This window comes from Microtus pennsylvanicus, chromosome 7 (assembly GCF_037038515.1).
Source record: "Microtus pennsylvanicus isolate mMicPen1 chromosome 7, mMicPen1.hap1, whole genome shotgun sequence".
Taxonomy (NCBI): domain Eukaryota; kingdom Metazoa; phylum Chordata; class Mammalia; order Rodentia; family Cricetidae; genus Microtus; species Microtus pennsylvanicus.
The window spans coordinates 4,078,052-4,097,656 of NC_134585.1; the positions used below are offsets into that span (position 1 = coordinate 4,078,052).

A 19,605-nucleotide genomic window follows, 5' to 3' on the forward strand; every position below is an offset into this window, starting at 1 on the left:
TTTTCAAAGTTTGAGTGTTTATTAGTTTTTAAATAAGAGAAGTACTATTTTAATTTCACATCTTGGCTACGTTTCAACACAGGCAATGCCAGAGTACCAAGCCCCACACTAAGCCAGGCATCAGCTCCCTCCCACCCTCCTTGCACAAGGCCCTGTCCAAGACCCTTTACTTCCCAGCTAAACACAACTGACAGATGAGCTCGGCACAAAACACCAACAGGGCCTGCAGCAAGCCAGCGCGGTGCAGTGAGCCCCTCCTACAGACGACCTGTCACACAGGGCAGACAGCAAGCTCGCTCGTGGTGTAACACTCAGAGACACAGGCACACTCTGCCCCGTGGACTTCTCAGGACCTCAGTGGGGTCTCTCTGCATGGGGACAAGACTGTGCAGGATGGCTTCAGAGCATGGAGCCATATCCAGGTCAGCGTGGTGTAAGGCATACAAGGGTAAGAGAGGCCATGTCAGCAATGAATAGCATTATGGGAAAAATTCCCAGGCAGCAGGACAGACGTGGTGCTTGATGGTCCAGTTTCGGCAACAGTGAAGTTCTCCAGTCTAAAGCCTACTGTGAACATATCACTGCTTCTTTGGCTCTGGGTGAGGCCATTTGCTCCAAGCTTGGTAACAGAAAAGAAAACAGGTTCCTCGGCATGGAAACAGCCTAGAGAAAGCCAGGGTCCCATGGGTAGGAGGAAGACAGCAAAGTTCACCGTGGCTGGGGTACAGAAGACAGGGAAACCTGCCTAGTCACTAGCATTGAAACAAACATGTAAAGTGTGAGGGGCTTTAAACTAGAAACCTGGAATAAAAAATAAAAATAAAAATGAAAAAACAAAAAGCAAAACTGAAAAACTGAACAGTCAAGCTCCTCTTTCTAATCACTAATTTACATATCGTGTCAGGGTATAACGTATAGACAAATGCATCCTGCAGGAAACACGGCCAACCCACGGGGCTCAACAGCATGTCACAGGACAGAGTCCTAGGAAGTTTCATCGCACATGGGCGTCTTTTAATAGGAGGGAAATCAGGAAATATCTGGCCAGACTGGGATGAGGCAAATGGAAACGCTTCAGAGCCCAAGGGTTCCCTCTCTGAGGGCGGGTGAGCAAGGGAGGAATGGAGCATGCAGGAAAGAACTCGTGAGTTACATCCCAGTCCCCACCCTTAGGAAAAAGAGAAAGAGGACACAGTTCCCATCACTCCACACCCCACCCACATCACCCCACACCCACAGCAGCACCTCAGTGCACCCCTCTGCTGCCCGCCATGCCTGGGTGAAAGAGGGGGCTGTGAGAAGAATGAGGAGCGGTGGAGAGAGCCACACTTCAGTCTGCTTTCCACTCTCCGGCTCTGGTAGGAAGTCTGCAGTCATCTGATGCCTGACACAGAGCTGGAGTAGGAGGTGGCCACGAGAGGGGTGCCATTGTTGGCAGAGCAGCCTTGCCTCAGCGTCTCGAAGTACGAGGCCTGCACGGGCTTGTGACACTGCAGCACTTTAATGGCGTCTTCTATCTTAAACCACTCTCTCTTCCGGCCTGTGGAGCAGAGGGGAGAGATGAAGACAAGCTGGGGCAGGGAGGACAGCTCCGAGAGGACCAGGAGAACACCCAAGCCAGGCTTCACGGCTGCTGTGGTGCCTAAGGGTCAGCACTGGAGGGGAACGCAGGAGGGTCAGGAATGGACGCTCATCCTTGGGTACACAGGGGAACCAAGGCCTTGGTACATGAGAGCCTAGCTCACCCTATGTCCCAAAGCCATGCTTCTCAATACTTTGATTTCTTCACAAAAGTAAAGCTAGCACTCTCCATAATTCAAATCTTCTACAGAGACAACTGAAGCACACAGATGGGCTGGGACCCAAAACTGAGAACCGCGAGCAGCGCTCGTCACACCGCCCTCTCCAGGGCTCTAGCGCCATCAGCTCGCACCTCCATGGAGGGGTCTGGAACCCTCATCCTTGGCAAACATTAACACCACCATCAGCTGCAAGGATCACCATGACGATTGACTTATAATTTGTTATCACAGCTTTATTTTAAAAAGTGTGTAAGTGATGGGCCTGCCACAGAAAACAGGACTTATTAAGGGTAAAGGTGCTTGCTGTGTAGGCCTGATGCTTGAGCTCAAGTTCTGAAACCACATTAAAATTAAGATGAGAACAGGTTCTGTAGAGCTGTTCTGACTCCATGTGCATGCCATGGCAAGAGTGCATCCACACAGCAGGCAGTGGTGGCACACACCCAGGCAGGCAGATCTCTGGGAGTTTGAGGCCAGCCTGGTCTACGGAGCTGATTCCTGAACAGCCAGGACTGTTAGAGAGAAACCCTGTCTCAGGAGGAAAAAACAAAGACTGCACTCATGTGTGCAGACAACACACAAGCTAATTTAGAAAAAAGAAAGCACAAAAATAGAAACAACAAAAAGAACAATCAAACTTAACAAATTACTACTTTGAGCCTTCTTTTATTAAAGAAATCTATTATTATTTCTCTACTTAGGGCATGGAGAAGAGAACCCAGGACCTCTGCACACAAGGCTGGCGCTCTACTACACAGCCACAATCCTAGCCTCACTCTTTATCACTGCCACTAATATGTTTACTTATTTTCTCAGACCGGTGGCACAGTGGGAGCCTCGACATCTACCGTCTACTTCTCTTGTTATGCCCTGACTTCTGCGGCACTAGCCACTTTCCCACGCAACAGCACCATGAAGACGGCAACATTCCAAAAGCTTTGTTCTCTCATGATCTACACAAAGACCCCAATTTTCACTACCAGAGTAACAGGGAGCTGGGTGGGATGGTACACAGGTGTACCTTCAGAATTTGAGTGGTTGGGCAGGAAGGTCAGAAGTAAGTGCACCGGGGGGCTGGAGAGGTGGCTCAGTTGTTAAGAGCAATGGCTGTTCTTCCATAGGTTCTGAGTTCAAATCCCACAACCACATGGTGGTTCACAGCCATCTATAATGGGATCTGGTGCCCTCTTCTGGCCTGCAGGCATACATGCAAACAGAACGCTGCATACATAATAATAAATCTTTTTTATTTTTTTTAGATTTTATTTATTTATTATGTATACAACATTTCTTCCATGTATGCCTGCAGGCCAGAAGAAGGCACCAGATTTCATTATAGATGGCTGTGAGCCACCATGTGGTTTCTGGGAATTGAACTCAGGACCTCTGGAGGAGCAATCAGTGCTCTTAACCTCTGAGCCATCTCTCCAGCCCCCATAATAATAAATCTTAAAATAAGTAATAAGTGCACCCAGGCTACATCGAGAGAAGCCCCATTGTTCCTGCCTTGTGCTTTAGATGACTCACTGGAGTTAATACTGAGCAAGCTAAGACGCTAGGAAAAGGGTTGTCTGGGTATTAACAAGCAAATGGTGCCTTAAAACCTGGGTGTGGCTCCTGCCAGGCTGAGTGGCAAGGACAGGCACACAACACACAAGCTAAGCAGGCCCTCTGCTCCTGTACCCCAGCCCAAGGTATGATAAGAACCTAAGACAAGACTGCATCCTACTCTCATCTTTGGTCCTGATGGCAGAGGCCCCAGGGCAGTATTTGCTCAAAAGGTATTACCCCCCTTTGGGGAGGATCCAACTTTATTTTAGAAACATTTATAAATTGTATGGCCCATGTTCCCACTTGTTGACCCTATTCCCAAATCAGCTTCTTCTTCATTTTCCACTCTATATACTAGCCTGCTCGGACTCAGACACCTTCATGCCTCTGCCTCCCGAGAGCTGAGATTAAAGGTATATGCCACCCTCGCCCGGTCTCACCTTTTCTTTTTTTTTTTTTTAAAGATTTATTTATTTATTATGTATACAGTGTTCTGTCTGTCTGTATGCTTGCTGGCCAGAAGAGGGCACCAGACCCCATTACAGATGGCTGTGAGCCACCATGTGGTTGCTGGGAATTGAACTCAGAACCTCTGGAAGAGCAGTCAGCGCTCTTAACCTCTGAGCCATCTCTCCAGCCCCTCACCTTCTTTTTAGACACCTTTTTAACACCTCAAATGTTAACTTCCTCAGCAATAAGAGGGACATGCTTGTTCATTTAGCATGCCACTCCAGCAGGTGCCTGGACATAATGGGCTGGTGTGGGAGCTGCCTCGAGTCCTGTCGTGACTTACCAATGTTCACTGAGTCTTCCCAGTCTTCCAGCACTTCCGTGACAACGAGCACATACACATACGTCCTGTGCTTCCTCTCCTGGTTCTGAAGGGCACAGAAAGGACAGAGGGAGAAGCTCTCCTCAGTGGGTTGAGATGCTTGAAGAAACACTATACGCTGCCTGGAAATACGACGCTCTCTGCTTTTGTTGTTTTGTCTGGTTCCACCAAAATAGAGAGCACACCTTTTGGACAGACTTTTTTTTTTAGCGTGCATGTGTGCATGTTTGTGTACACATGCACAAGTGTGTGCCCATGAAGGCCAGAAGATGGTGTCTGATCTCTGGGCTAGACTTACAGGTAGGTGTTAGCCACCAGATGTGGGTGCTGGGAATTGAACTCAGGTCTGCTGTAAGAATAGCATTTTTTTTTTTTTTTTTGAGATAGGGTCTCACTATGTAGCCCTAGCAGTCCTGGAAACTGGTATGGTGCGGGACGATTGTCTATATTCTGTCAATTATGTTTTAAATAAATGCTGATTGGCCAGTAGCCAGGCAGAAAGTATAGGCAGGACAACCAGTAGAGGTGGGTCAATGAGAATAAGAGAATTCTGGGAAGGAGGAAGCCTATTCCTCTGCAGTCCTGTCCAGACACCTAAGAAGGAAGATGTGACCTGCCCTGCTGAAAAAGGTACCAAGCCATGTGGCTAACATAGATAAAAATAATGGGCTAATATAAGTTATAAGAGTTAATAATAAGCCTGAGCTGATGGGCCAATCAGTTTATATCTAATGTAGACTCTCTGTGTGATTTTCTCTGGGACTAAGTGGCTGGGGAACCAGGCAGACAGGAACCCCCCACCCCGACAATACAGGTTGGCCTTGAACTCACAGAGTTCCACTTGCCTCTGTCTCCCTGGGGTGTGTGGAGATTAAAAGGTATACCACCATACCCAACTAACAAGCACTTCTTTCTCCCCCCCTCTTTTTTTTTTTTTTGAGATAGAGTCTCTCTACAGTCCTGGCTATTCTGGAATTCACTATGTACACCAGCAGACTGGTCTTGAACTCACAGAGATTCATGAGTGCTGGGATTAAAGGTGTGAACCAGCATGCCTGGCTGGCAGGCACTCTTAATAGCTAGCTGAGCCATCTGTCTAGCCTGTGTTCCACAGCTTCGCAGGAATGTTGTGACTTGGGAAAAAGGACTGAAGAGACTGTGGTAGGCAGGGCCATTGTGCAAAGGAGCTGCATGAGGGCTGCATCCTCTCTCCCGACTGTACAGACCCTGCTCCTTTCTGTTCCCATTCCTCACTCCCTGATAACTCCTTCCACATCCAGTTTCCCCATCTTCTATACTTTTCCTCTCACCATGGAAGAAAAGGAGGACCACCAAGAGGGGGAGAAACAGTACTCTGTTCATGCTTGGGCCTGAGTTTAACTCCAGAACCCATAAAAGAAGCTGGGCATAGATGTTAAGCCTGTGATCTCAGCCTGGGGAAGTGGGAACAGGGGTTCCCTGGCTCATCCCAGACTATCTGTCGCGTTCCATGCCAGTGAGAGGCCCTTTCTCAAACAAAACAAAACAAAACAATGAAACAATAATGGCAAAAACGCTAGCTGGCTCCTAAGAAATGACACAGGAGGTCATCCTAGGCCTCCAGGACAGTACACACGCATCCACAAACAGACAGGAAAAGTAAAAAGCAGAGAATGCTCATGTGCTCTGCTGCCTGCTCGGACACTCACGAGCCGCAGAAGCCCTTTCCAAAGTCAGGACAGCGTGGTTCTGAATGACCCTAGAGCAAAGGTACTAAAGACTTACCTCAAAAATTCCAACCAGTCTTCCCAGTGTCCCTTTCACTCCAGCCTGAAAGACAGAGAAGGAAGAATGAACACAGCGGCACACACTGCTCTTCCAGAGGACCCACATCTGCGCCCCCACACCCATGCCAGGTTGACTCACAACTGCCTGTAACGACAGCTCCAGGGGATCCAATGCTCTCTTCTGGCACGTGCACACGCGCGCACACACACACACACACACACACACACACACACACACACACACACACCAAGCATCATGACTGCGCAGCCTGGGAGGACTCAGGTCTATCCTGTATGCCACACACGGCGTGGTCACAGCAAGACACACTAGAGGAAGAGGGCCCTTCATAGCTCTCGTCTTTCTCAGTGCTGAAGAGCCCACAAACAGCTACACCAAAAACATGCTGATTATTTACTTTATTAACTTACTTACTTATTCATGCAACAAATACATGCTGAGCCAGGAAACAAGGTGGGTGACAGAGGGACAGCAAGGACCAGGCTGGGGTGTAAGCACGGTCCATGACAGCATGAGCCTTAACTGACATGCCTTGGCTGTCTGTGTACAAAAGACTGCAGCAGAGTTCAGAAGCCTACAGCACTCACAAACCATCCACATACAGTTGTCCTAATGACATGTCATGTCAGAAATGAACACTGTGATGGGAGTAATGGGGAGAGCACGTCAGCACGGCTGCTTCCACTCTAGAGGCATGTCATAGCCGAAACTAATAGTGTGATGGAGTAATAGAGAGAGCGCACCAACATGGCCATTTTCACTTTCTTTTTTTCTTTATTGTTTTGTTTTTCAAGACAGGGTTTCTCTGTGCAGCTTTGGAGCCAGTCCTAGAACTCACTCTGTAGACCAGGCTGACCTCGAACTCAGAGATCCCGAGTGCTAAGATTAATGGCGTGCACTATCAGCACCCGGCTAAAGATTTACTTATTTATTATGTCTACAGCGTTCTGCCTGCAAGTATGCCAGAAGAGGGCATTATAGATAATTGTGAGCCACCAGGTGGCTGCTGCAATTGAACTTGCGGTCTCTGGAAGAGCAGCCAATGGTCCCAACCACAGAGCCATCTCTCCAGCCCATATGCACGTTTCTTCAAGTCAAAAATTTGTAACGGAAATGATCAAACATTGAAACTACAAATCAATCTATGATCAAAATATTTTAAAGCCTTATTTACTTTATTTTTATGCATATGAATATTTGCCTACATGTCTTTGAACCACACACATGCCTAGTGCCTGCAGAGGTCAGAAGAGGCATCAGGTCCCCTGCCCGGCCCACAGCTAGAGCTACTGTGTGAGCTACCACACAGGCACTGGGAACCTTCAGGCCTGGTTTTCTCTGCAATCCCAACAGTGCTCTTCACTCCAGAGCCACCTCCCCAGGCCCTCGACGTGTGATTCTGAACACACAAATAACTTTTCTTCCCTTTTTCAGTCAAATACTCAGATAGCCCAAGCTGCTCTTTAACTCCCTCTGGAGTTGAGATAACCTTGAACTCTAACCCTCCTGCCTTCACCTCCCAAATGCTGGGGTTATAGGCAAGATCCTCTATTAGTGTGGTGAGAACCAGGTTTCATGCAGGCTAGAGGAGCACTCATCATCTGAGCCACCTCCAACTGTGACAGCTGCATTCTGTGCACTGAGCAACAACATAAATAACTCTCTCTGTCAGAAGAGGCTGGGAATAGTAGAAAGGTGTTTTCCAGAACGATGTGGATGTATTCTTGCGAAGTCTGGTGTAATTCAAAATACACTGTTGCCTGTTAACAGGGTATGTGTCCACTGGACAGAGCCTATCTAAAGTGGATCAGCCATCATTCTACCACAAGAGCAGCCAGTGCTTTTAACCGCTGAGTCATTTCTCCAACCCCAAATCATTAACACACACACACACACACACACACACACACACACAGTGTCCTTTTCCTTGAAGGGATTCTGTACTCCTATGAAAGTGTTTGAAAAGGCTAGGCCTGTCTCTCCCATATGGGTGCACAGCTCAGAAAAGCACAAACAGGTAGGGCCCACAGACCAGCTTTACCGGTAGCTCAGGTGGGCCAGCTCTTTCTGAAGTGGGGTTCCCTCATGGTAGGTGTCTGGCAGGCACAGATGCCATCTCACCCTCACTATCAGAGCATCCAGATTCTGTTCAGTTTCAAAATGCACATCAACTGGGGAAGGCATGCCTGAGCAAGGTACCCAGAGGTGCTGCACGGGACCCATTTCGGGCCAATAGTTCCCAGCAGATCACTTGCGGGAAAGATTTGCTACCACTCTAGGGAGACTGGACAAAAAGAAACACTACATGTCTTGCATGTCAGGCAGGGACCTGAAACCTGGAACTACTGCAGATATCTTGTGACCCTAAAGCAAAGGCCAAAAAAAACAGTGAGACACTAACCTAGAGCTGGGACCAGTGCTGTCAACACCCAAGTAGCCAACCTTGGACAACTCAGGGTGGAGGCGGGTGCTAGTCAAAATGTTGATCTGTGGCTGACAGCTTCAGCTACTTTCTTGATTCAAAAAGCAGTTTTCCAGCCAGGCGGTGGAGGCGCACGCCTTTAATCCCAGCACTTGGAGGCAGAGGCAGATGGATCTGTGAGTCTGTGACCAGCCTGGTCTACAGAGCAAGTGCCAGGACAGTCAGGACTGTAACACAGAGAAACCCTGTCTCAAAGGAAAAAGGAAAACCAGAGGTGGAAGCTGAAGCGCTCTGAAGACAAATCTGTAAGAGTTAAAGGGCTGTGGCTCGAAGCTCCCTGTGGAGGGCAGAAAGCTCAGCCCCAGAGGAGCTTCTGGGGGCAGCTCTAAGTCAAGTGCTGCAGGACACCCAGAAATAGGGCGGGGTCGTCAGCACACTGCACTGGCATGTGCATCTCTGGTAACTACAGAGGGAAAAGACCACACTGAGGACACCAAGAAATAAAAGGCCAGCAGAGGGCCAAGAGAAGCAACCCCTATGGTTTTCCTTTCAATGAAATATTTTAAGCATCAAACAAGAATGGGGCTGGGGAGTTAGCTATTAGCAAGCATATTCAGCTCTTGCAAAGGATCTGGGTTTGTTGTTCCTAGCACCCACATTAGGGAGTTCACTACTGCCTGCAACTCCAGTTTTAAGAGATTGCATGCCTCCTGGCACCTGTAGGTACTTAAATTCATACAATACACACATTCATTTAGGTATACCCACATAAATAAAAAATACATCTCTTAAAAAAGAGAATTAGTAAAATATTCCTATTGTCACTTAGTTGGTCATTATCAAATATTAAAATGAAATCTGAGGGTTTAAAAAACTATATATATATATATATATACACACACACACACACACATTCCTCACCCCCACCCCGAGACAGTATTTCTCTGTGTAGCCCTGGCTGTCCTGGAACTCACTCTGTAGACCAGGCTAACCTCAAACTCACAGAGATCCATTTGCCTCTGCCTCTCAAGTGCTGGGATTAAAGGTGTGCGACACCACTGCCTGGCATTATTCTTATTTCGTTTGTGTATGTACCCAAGCCATGGCATGTGTGGAGGTCGGGGACAGCTTTGGGAGTCGGTTCTCTTCTGGCACTATGTGCGTCTGAGGTGTTGGACACAGGCTGTCAGACTTGGTAGCAGGCGGACGTCTGTGCACTGAGCCATCTTGCTGGCCCCAGGAATAACAGTATTATTACTACTGTTAAAGTCACCCTGGTGCCACTGCTCCTCAGCTGTAGAGAGCCCAATAGGGCGCTCACTGTGTTCTATTGCTCAGGACACACCTACTATTAACAGAATATGGCATTTTCTGCAGGTTTCTCTATATATAAAAAAAGAGACATCTTTTGTGACCTGCCTCGTTAGAGAGTTTAAGTACGCTGATGCACACAGGTCCAGTCAATACGCTTGACCTGTTTAAGGAAATGACCACTATCTGTTATAAGGACTGACTGCTTGTGCAGAGGACACATGTTCAATTCCCAGCACCCACAAGCTGGTTCACAGCTATCAATAACTCTAGTTTCCAGGGATTGATGCAACACCCACTCTGGTCTCTGTATATAATTCACTTACACACACGTGGAAAACACTCACAGAGACAAACCAAACCACTGGGAAAGCCCCTTCTGTCCACAGCGCCATAGAGTCTCTGCAGGACTGAAAGTCAAACTTGCTCCCAATCCCAGCTCTCCCTGGGCCTACACCCTCTGGCTGACATGTAATGTGCAGCTCCTTCTTTCCAGACAGAACCTTCTGCTTCCATGGATCTAGCCTTCCATGATTTACTCTGGCTACAGTGGATCCAAGCTGAGGCCTCAAGGAGCTTTCCGATGTTTCTTCCTGGAACCCTGGCGTGGTTATGTCACTCTGCCTTTGCTAGACTCCCAAGGATGGAAGACCACAGTTTCTCAGTGTAACACAAATAATAAAAACCCGGGACAGATATTGGGGTTCAAGTTGAAGAACAGAAGAGTAAAGCAGACAGCCACTAGAGAGCCCTCACCTCTGTGAAATCTTCAGACTGAAAGAGCAAGTTCCTGTCTCGCCCTGCCTTATATTCCTCTCTAGTGCTGGTGTGTACCACCACCACCTGGCCTCTATGGTAACTAGTGTGGCTCCTCGAATTAAAGGTGTATGACACCACTGCCTGGCGTGTATGGCTGACTAGTGTGGCTGTTTTGCATACTGACTTCAGGTAAGCTTTATTTATTAAAATACAAATGAACTATCACTACCTCAGGTCTACAGCTTGTTAGTCTCTAACCTGAAGAGAGAAACTGGATCAAATGCTAACATCACCAGGTGGTAGAGGCGCACGCCTTTAGTCCCAGCACTCAGAAGCAAAGGCAGGTGGATGTCTGTGAGTTTGAGGCCAGCCTGGTCTACAAAAGCTAGTTCTAGGACAGACTCCAAAGAAACCCTGTCTTGAAAAAAATTAAAAAAAAAAAAAAACCCAAAGCTAACTCTCCAAGTGAGCCGCAGGACATCCTGCTACTTCAGGCCACTGACTGGGGAGTGGCTGTGCAACAGCACTGAAACACACACACCCTCACGGCAGCTGTCGTCACTTCTGTTCCTCCTCCATTCTCAGTGCTCATTGTCAGTTGAGCTCCATGCTCCCTATTTAGTCAAGATGATGAACGCGAAGTTGTATCACACCCCTCTAGCCTTTAACCAAAGGGCTTAACCCCCCAGCCCTTGATTTTTTGAGTCAGGGGCTTGCTGTGTAGCTCAGGCTGTCCTTGAGTTCATGATCCCCCAACCTCTACCCGCCTAGTGCTGGGACCACAAATGAACATCACCATACCATGCTATCTTTAAATTAAAGTCACACACCTTTCAGTACGTTCAACAAACACTCAGCTGGGTTTTGTGTGGTGCTGGGACTTGAACTTGGGGCTCCATACGTTGTAGAAGGCACTGTGCTACTAAGCTTTGCCAAGCTGCCTTTGAACTTGCTATGAAGTCAAGGATGAGCTTGAGTCTTTGCCTCACAAGAGCTGGAATGGCTCAGCTGTGCTGTGACCTGAGAATTCAGCGCTCGTTCCAGATTGTTCAGGTTTATTTTATTTTTACTGTGTGCACTGCTGTGTTTCTATAGTTAGGCATGTGCATGCCACGGCACCCACATAGAGGTCGAAGGACATCTTTGTGCAGCCACTTCTCTCCTCCTACCTTTACTTTTCGTTTGAGACAGGGTTTCTCTGTGAAGTCCTGTCCGTCCTGGAACCCAATCTTTGGGCCGGGCTGATCCTCGAACTCACCTGCCTCTACCTTCCAAGTTCTGGTTCTCTCCTCCTACCTTTATGAGACCTCCCGGGATTGAACCCAGGCTGCCAATCTCCAATAGCACACATCTTTGCCCACTGTTCCAGCTTTGAGACAGGATCTTGCTTGTGCAAACTAGCTTAGAAGTCAAAGTCTTCCCTACAGGTCTCAGTGAGATCCTTTTCAAAACCCAAGGTAGAGAGCCAAGAAACACCTACTCCCGCGCACACACGTGCACACCACACATACACACGTGCACACCAAAGGAGATCTGAGATGAGATACAACCAGACTCCAGACTGACTCCCTGTGCAGTAAGCTCTGCTAGGCAGCTGACCTTTGTAGCGTCAGTGAGCAAAGAGGAAGCTGCTGACTCTGCCTTTCAGGCAGATGGAAACCCTTATCTGAGCCCAGTGTCCTGACTGTGGAGCATCTGGAGGCAGGAGCTGCAGTCAGTGTTTGCTGAAGTCACTGTGAACCCATACACACCCTTCCTAGTGACTCAAGATCCTTCCTGGAATGTGGAGCTGGATAGGAAAGCAAACACAACTGTTCTGGAAGACTCTGCTGGACTCGTTTCACTGAACAGGAGACTGGCTGTTATCCCAGTAATTCAACCTCTATTCAACAGGCTTCCAGCACAAGCTAGTCCGAACACAGCACAATGCTCTCTAAGAGCAGACTCTAATCTCCATACTTAGCTACCGAATTAACTGCTCACCAGTGGGTGCCGTCCAGTTATGTGATAAGCTGAGGAGAAAGAGGGTTTTCCTTTCCTTATTTCTTATTTAGGTTTTGACACAGAGTTCTGAGATAACCAGGATAACTCTGAACTCTTGGCCCTCCTGCCTCACTGTCCCAAATGCTGGGAATACAGGAGCGGAGGCGCCTTTCCCAGCTCATAGATCATTATTCCAGTTTTTGGTTGGTTTTGTGTTTTTTGTACAAGGCCTCCCTCTATGTAGCTCTGGCTGTTCTAGACCTTGCTGTATAGGCTAGGCTAGACTCAAACTCATTGAGAGCTACCTACCTTTGCCTCCGGAGTGCTAGGATAAAAGGCATGTGTCAACATATGGCTATTTCAGTTGTTACGGCAGACAGATAATTTGGGTAGTTATTTACACTGAAGGTGTGCTATTGTTACAATACTTTTAAATTCTCCAATCCCATTAAATTGGTCACTTCTCTGACTAAGGACCTGCTAGCATTTAAGGGAACACAAATGACCAAACTTACAAAATTCATCCTACCTACGATTGGGAGGTAGGGAAGATTTAATTGTTGACAACAAGAAAACCCGGTTTGGTATCTTTGGTGCTTAGTTTAGAGAAACAAAATAATTAAAATAATTACAGCACTACTGTAGAGTGAGAGGACAACAGAGTAGCTCTAACTTAAAAACAAAACAAAAAACGGAAAAAGGAACTGAAATGGAGGTTCCTATGGACAAAGCTCAGATGCCCACTGGTCTTGCAAATGGGCAGGCACAGGGACAGAAAGCTATGGCTAGAGAGTAAGGATCCATCCACCCTTCACCTCCATACCCACTAGCCAAATCACTCACTCTATACTTAAAGCCTTAAAATCACCAATAAAAAATGAGACGCAGATATGAGAACAGCAAGATCTTATCATGTAGCCCTGGCTAACCTGCAACTCAAAATGTGGACCAAGCTGGCCCTGTGCTCACAGAGAGCCACCTGTCTCCGCCTCTTGAGAATGGGGATGAAAGGTGTGCACTGTCATGCTCAGCCTGGCTTTTTACATTTTTATCTATTACTTCAAGAGTGCATGTACACACACTCATATATAACAATGAGAATACAGAAATAGAGAACAACTCATAAAATTTGGTTCTTTTCTCTACTATATGGGTCTGGGAGCTGAACATCAATCTGGCGTGGCAGCGACTGTCCTTACAAGCTGAACCCTTTCTTTTTCTTTGAGACAGGGTCTCATGCAGCCCCAGGCAAGCAACTCTGCTACATGGAAATCACTATATAAACCAGGCTAGTCTCAGACTTGTAGGATACCTGCTTCTGCCTATTTTCAATTACATTTATTATTTTGTGTGTTTGCACCAAGCTCCTAAGTTGGGGTCAGAGGACAACTTGCAAGAGAACTATTGTTCCCTCTTTCTTCCATGGGCTCTGGGCTCTAGGGATAGAACTCAAGCTGTAGCCTTGACAACAGGCGCTCTACCTAGCAAGCCCTCTTCTGCCACCTCATCTTTTATGTATTTCTAACGACCTTCCCTATTATGATTCTGATATTTGAGAACAACCCTGAGACGCCTACTATGGATAAGAAAGGCTTTGGCAGGCAAAAACAAAGGAAACAGATGTTTCTGTTTCCAAATGTTCACATAAAAAAAAAACTGCTTGGCCAGGCGTGGTGGTGCACGCCTTTAGTACCAGAACCTGGGAGACAGAACAGAGGCAGGTGGATCTCTGCAGGTTCAAACCCAAGCTGGTCTACACAGTAAATTCCAGAGCTCGCAGAGGAGACATTGTCTTTAGCTGAGCATGCTAATATATGCCTTTGATCCCTATTCGGGGGCCAGGAGCAGGTGGAGACAGAGTGAGAGCCAGGCAAGACAACACTACACAGTGAGACCCTGCCTCAGCGACAACAAATGAGTATGAATGCTTTGCCTGTATGTGTGTTGAGTGTGCCCAGTGCCCAAGGAGGCCACTAGGAGGTGTCAGATCCCCAGGGACTAGCATCATCTGCAATTGTTAGCAGCAATGGTGCCAGGAATGGAACCTGGCTTCTCTGGAAGAGCAGCCAGAGCCATCTCCCAGCTCGATCCGAGTGAGATGGGTATGTGCCTTCTTCCTTTACTGACAACGTCCTCTTCGCCTATGAGTGGGAAGGCCAGGAAGAACAGCCATGGCTAGCTCTCAGGTCCATCTGCAGGTGCGTGATTACTGAGCAATACTGTGCTCTCTGACTCCTGGGCAAACTGAACTCCACACTGTGGCTTGCCCTCCCCTAAACAGCAGGAGCCAGACAGTTACAAAGCCAGCACAAGCGACTCCGCAGCAGGTCCATAAGGACAAAGGAACTGCAAACGTGCCAAAGCAGCGTCCTCCACAGTGTGGAAGCCTGTGAGGCTGTCTGTGCTGTGATGATGGTGGTATGGGGGTGGGGGACTGGCACACGGCAGGAATGGACCAAGATTGCTAGATGTAATAAAAGGACAATCTGGGACCAAGAATGGCTCTTTTTTTTCTTCCAGTCCTAAGGGATCTTTTTTTTTCAATTTTATTTTTTATTTTATTTTATTTTTAATTTATTTATTTATTAAAGATTTCTGTCTCTTCCCCGCCACCGCCTCCCATTTCCCTCCCCCTCCCCCAATCAAGTCCCCCTCCCTCATCAGCCCAAAGAGCAGTCAGGGTTCCCTGCCCTGTGGGAAGTCCAAGGACCACCCACCTCCATCCAGGTCTAGTAAGGTAAGCATCCAAACTGCCTAGGCTCCCACAAAGCCAGTACGTGCAGTAGGATCAAAAACCCATTGCCATTGTTCTTGAGTTCTCAGTAGTCCTCATTGTCCGCTATGTTCAGCGAGTCTGGTTTTATCCCAGGCCTTTTCAGATCCAGGCCAGCTGGCCTTGGTGAGTTCCCAATAGAACATCCCCATTGTCTCAGTGTGTGGGTGCACCCCTCGCGGTCCTGAGTTCCTTGCTCGTGCTCTCTCTCCTTCTGCTCCTGATTTGGACCTTGAGATTTCTGTCCGGTGCTCCAATGTGGGTCTCTGTCTCCTTTCATCGCCTGATGAAGGTTAATATTCAGGAGGATGCCTATATGTTTTTCTTTGGGTTCTCCTTATTTAGCTTCTCTAGGATCACTAATTATAGACTCAATGTCCTTTGTTTATGGCTAGAAACCAAATATGAGTGAGTATATCCCATGTTCCTCTTTTTGGGTCTGGCTTACCTCACTCAGGATAGTGTTTTCTATTTCCATCCATTTGCATGCAAAATTCAAGAAGTCCTTGTTTTTTACAGTTGAGTAGTACTCTAATATGTATATATTCCATACTTTCTTCATCCATTCTTCCATTGAAGGGCATCTAGGTTGTTTCCAGGTTCTGGCTATTACAAACAATGCTGCTATGAACATAGTAGAGCATATACTTTTGTTGTATGATAAGGCTCTCCTGGGTATATTCCCAAGAGTGGTATTGCTGGGTCCAGGGGTAAGTTGATCCCGAATTTCCTGAGAAACCGCACACTGCTTTCCAAAGTGGTTGCACAAGTTTGCATTCCCACCAGCAATGGATGAGTGTACCCCTTTCTCCACAACCTCTCCAGCACAGAATAAACCCCTACAGAGTTGTTAGGTTGTTTCCTAACTCATTTCTCTGTCTGAAAAAGTGCCTAAAAGACTACAGAAGGAGGCTGTGTAGCTAACATAAATCAAATTCTAATCTATGTTTGCAAGAACACTCAGTGACACCTCCTGCTGCCACTAATCCCCTCTAATGTACTTCTTGTTTGTCATCAATCCAAACCAGCCTAGCTGATCCCTAGACAACCCAAATTGCCACCAAGGAATATTCCATTCTTCTGAGGGTTAATACTGACTGCTACCTGGTCAGGCTTCAGAGTGCCTCAGAAAAAAAAGCCTGTGAGCATGTGGTGAGGGATTACCTAGATCAGGGTTTGGGGGTGGGAAGACCCACTTTAACCATGAGTGGCAACATCCCAGGAGCTGGGGTCCTGGGTTGAGTGAAAAGGAGAAGGGAGGTGAGCACCGGCACTCACCCACCTGCTTCCTAACTGTGCTGCCATGCGACCAAACGCCCTAAGCTCTTAACCACTGAGCCGGGTCTCCAACCCTGAAAGACAGGCTTTCTCTGTGTAGCACTGGCTATCCTGGAACTCATTCTGTAGACCAGGCTAGCTTCAAACTCAGAGATCCACCTGTCTCTACCTCTGGAGCATAGAGATTAAAGGCATGCACCACCACTGGCTGGCTATGCCCTGACATGAGCATGTGTGTGCTACAGATTGCGTGTGGAAATAAGAGGACACCTTTGTGAAGCTGGTTCTCTTCTTACATCTTCATAAGGTTCCGGTTCAGGGACTGGACTCAGGTCAGGTTCACACGCAGGCTTGCATGGTCAGTACTTCTACTCACTGAGCCATCTTGCCAGCCTTAGATACTTTCATCCTCTCAATACTTCTGGAACACAATATGGGGAACGATACCTTCTTTGTCTGCAGGAGCACAGGCAGGACTGCAGGGCTGTGCCGGCAGACAACTGGCAGCAGGTGAAATGCTAACTCAGGGTGTCCTTCCATGACGGGCATTTTCAAGCATCTTATACCTATTTCATTCTCCCCTCTTCCTCCAAAGGGGTGCTATGTACTTTCCAGGGAGCATCCTTCCCTGACTCCTCAGCACACTTCCTACTGGAAACACCTACTCGCTGCATCTTGGCTGCCCTGTGTAACAGAAAGAGCTCAATGTGTGCCTCTCAAAAAGCACAGAGGTGGTGAGATGGTTCAGCAAGGAAAGGCACTTGCTGACAAAGTTCACGACCTCAACTCGATCCTCAGAACCAGTTCCTGTGACTCTCACATATGTGAGAGTATAGCATGGCTGAGCCTATAAGCACATTTACAGGGGGGATGGGAAGAAAAAACTATCCAGCCACACAAGGAAAAGAAGAGCTTTCCAGAGCTAGACATCAACCCAAATGTGTGCTGTAAGACAGAACTGTCAAGCCACTGGCAAGGCTGCAGACAAGCAGTAAAGCTGCACAGGTCCAGGCACATCTTCCCTTCATCTCTTTCTTCTCCATCTTGCCTGAATCCGCAACTGCATAACAGTAACTCAAATATCACTTTGCCTTAGGCACCCTGAAAATGACAGAAGCCAACTAAATCTAGACCTGACTTCTGCAGTGCGGTTCCTCCTATCTGGTCCACAGTCCCATCCTTTTGAAATAACCAGGCAAAGGTTCTGAGAGTCCCAGGCCTAGGGAGGCAAAGTACAAAGTCATACTGCCCCTCAGGACCTACCTGCACCCTGAAAATCCTAAGACCTCAGATGCTGTAAGACATGAGCCTCACTTTGCTCCAGAGCAAAGGAAAAGCATGTCATACTATTTTCTCAAATCTTCACATTTTTCACATTCTGTGTGCATGTACACCTGCAGGCCAGAAGAGGACATCAGATCTCAATATAGATGGTTGTGAGCAGCCATGTGAGTACTGGGAATTGAACTCAGGACCTCTGGAAAAGCCACCAGTGCCCTTAACCTCTGAGCCATCTCTCCAGCCCCATAAGTAAGTGGATTCTATGAGTTTAAGGCCAGCCTGATCCCTTGTCTCAAAAACCAAAATAATAATAACGATCAACCCAGGCGGTGGTGGCGCACGCCTTTAATCCCGCACTTGGGAGGCAGAGGCAGGCGGATCTCTGTGAGTTCGAGGCCAGCCTGGTCTACAAGAGCTAGTTCCAGGACAGGCTCCAAAGCTACAGAGAAACCTTGTCTCAAAAATCCAATTTTAAAAAAGTAATATTCATAATAATAATAATGATAACAATGATAATAATAACATTTTATCTTCTACTGGTTATTCTTTTATTATTTCTTTACTTATTTTATTTGTGAGGCAGAGACCCACCTTTGGCTCCTATGTGATAGACTAAAGGTGTTTATTTATTGAGACAGTGTCTTGCTATGTATCCTACCTGTCTTGGAACTCAATTCTCTATATAAACCAGGTTGGCCACAAATTTACAGTGATCTTCCTGCTTCTGCTCTCAGTGCTGGGATTACAGGCATGAAACACCACAGCATGCTGGTCATTCTGAGAAGTTTCTGAAAGCCAAGCTACACAGGCAGAGGCTCTACAGGCCTGAACACAGTCATCCTTGGGCAGAAGTTAGTGTGAGTGTGATCTGAGAAATGGCTCTGCAGCACCAAACTCGATCTGCTGGGGGATTCAGGAGAAGAATCCTTTCCTTCCAAATATGAGGCACACATGCAGACCCTGATTTTGAAGGGTCTGAGGATGGAACAGTGCTGGCCAGGCTACAGCCACAAGGAGACAAGCCAAGGCAAAAGCCAAAGAAGCAAGAACAGTGAGGACAAGAAGGGAGGACTGAGATATAGCTCGGAGAGAGACAGGCAGGACAAGAGTGACAGAGCCTGAAGCCTAGAAGAATGCTCTGGGTATGAAAACTCTCACGTGACTTCAGCAAGTGCCCAACCAGTAAGAATGCCAGGCAGGTTTCCACTGTTGTTTGACATAGGGCCTCACGTACGTAGCTCAGGCTGCCTGATTCACTATGCTGCCAAGGAGGACCTTGAACTTCTGGTTCTCCTACCTGTGCCTTGGTAGTGCTAGGATTATAGGCATGAACCACGACCCCAGTTTCTTCAGTGTTGGGGGTTAGTAAAACTCTGGGCTTCAGGCATGCTCAGTAACCACTCTGCAAACTGAGTCACATCCCCAGCCCACAGAATCTTTTTGCTTGGTTTTGGCAATACTAGGAGTTGACCCTTGCACATCTTAGTCAAGCCCTTTGCCACTGAACCTGTATTCACAGGCCTGGTATGTCCTAAGTGCTATTTTATATGTCTGTAAAATCAGGCTTGACTCCCTCTACAACAAGCAACTAGATTTAAAAAAATATTATGTGTGGCAAGGAAATACCTGAGGACAAGAGAACTCACACTGCTGCACAAGTCCTAAGCGAGGCTCCATGGAAGAGTTGAGCACAGTGCTGCCACCACAGGCTGAGGAGAAATACCAGCTGCTTCCTCCTGCGTACTCTCTCTCTCCACGAGGCTAAGAGCTCTTCTGGAGAGGAGAGACTACTGGGGACTGACCCCTAGGTCTTGCACACACTAGGAAA

The 19,605-nt window shown here is 47.5% G+C and overlaps 1 protein-coding gene across 1 annotated transcript in view; it reads right to left on the reverse strand.

Moving 5' to 3' along the window:
* The window catches only part of Nudt3 (nudix hydrolase 3), a 45,731-nt gene continuing 26,126 nt past the window's right edge, over positions 1-19,605 (reverse strand). The window contains exons 3-5 of the mRNA XM_075979671.1: positions 5,950-5,994; positions 4,147-4,231; positions 1-1,540 (exon numbers count right to left, since the gene is read on the reverse strand). Coding sequence (XP_075835786.1) covers positions 1,374-1,540; positions 4,147-4,231; positions 5,950-5,994 — 297 coding nt within the window. The 3' untranslated portion in view covers positions 1-1,373. The remainder of the gene's footprint in view (positions 1,541-4,146; positions 4,232-5,949; positions 5,995-19,605) is intronic.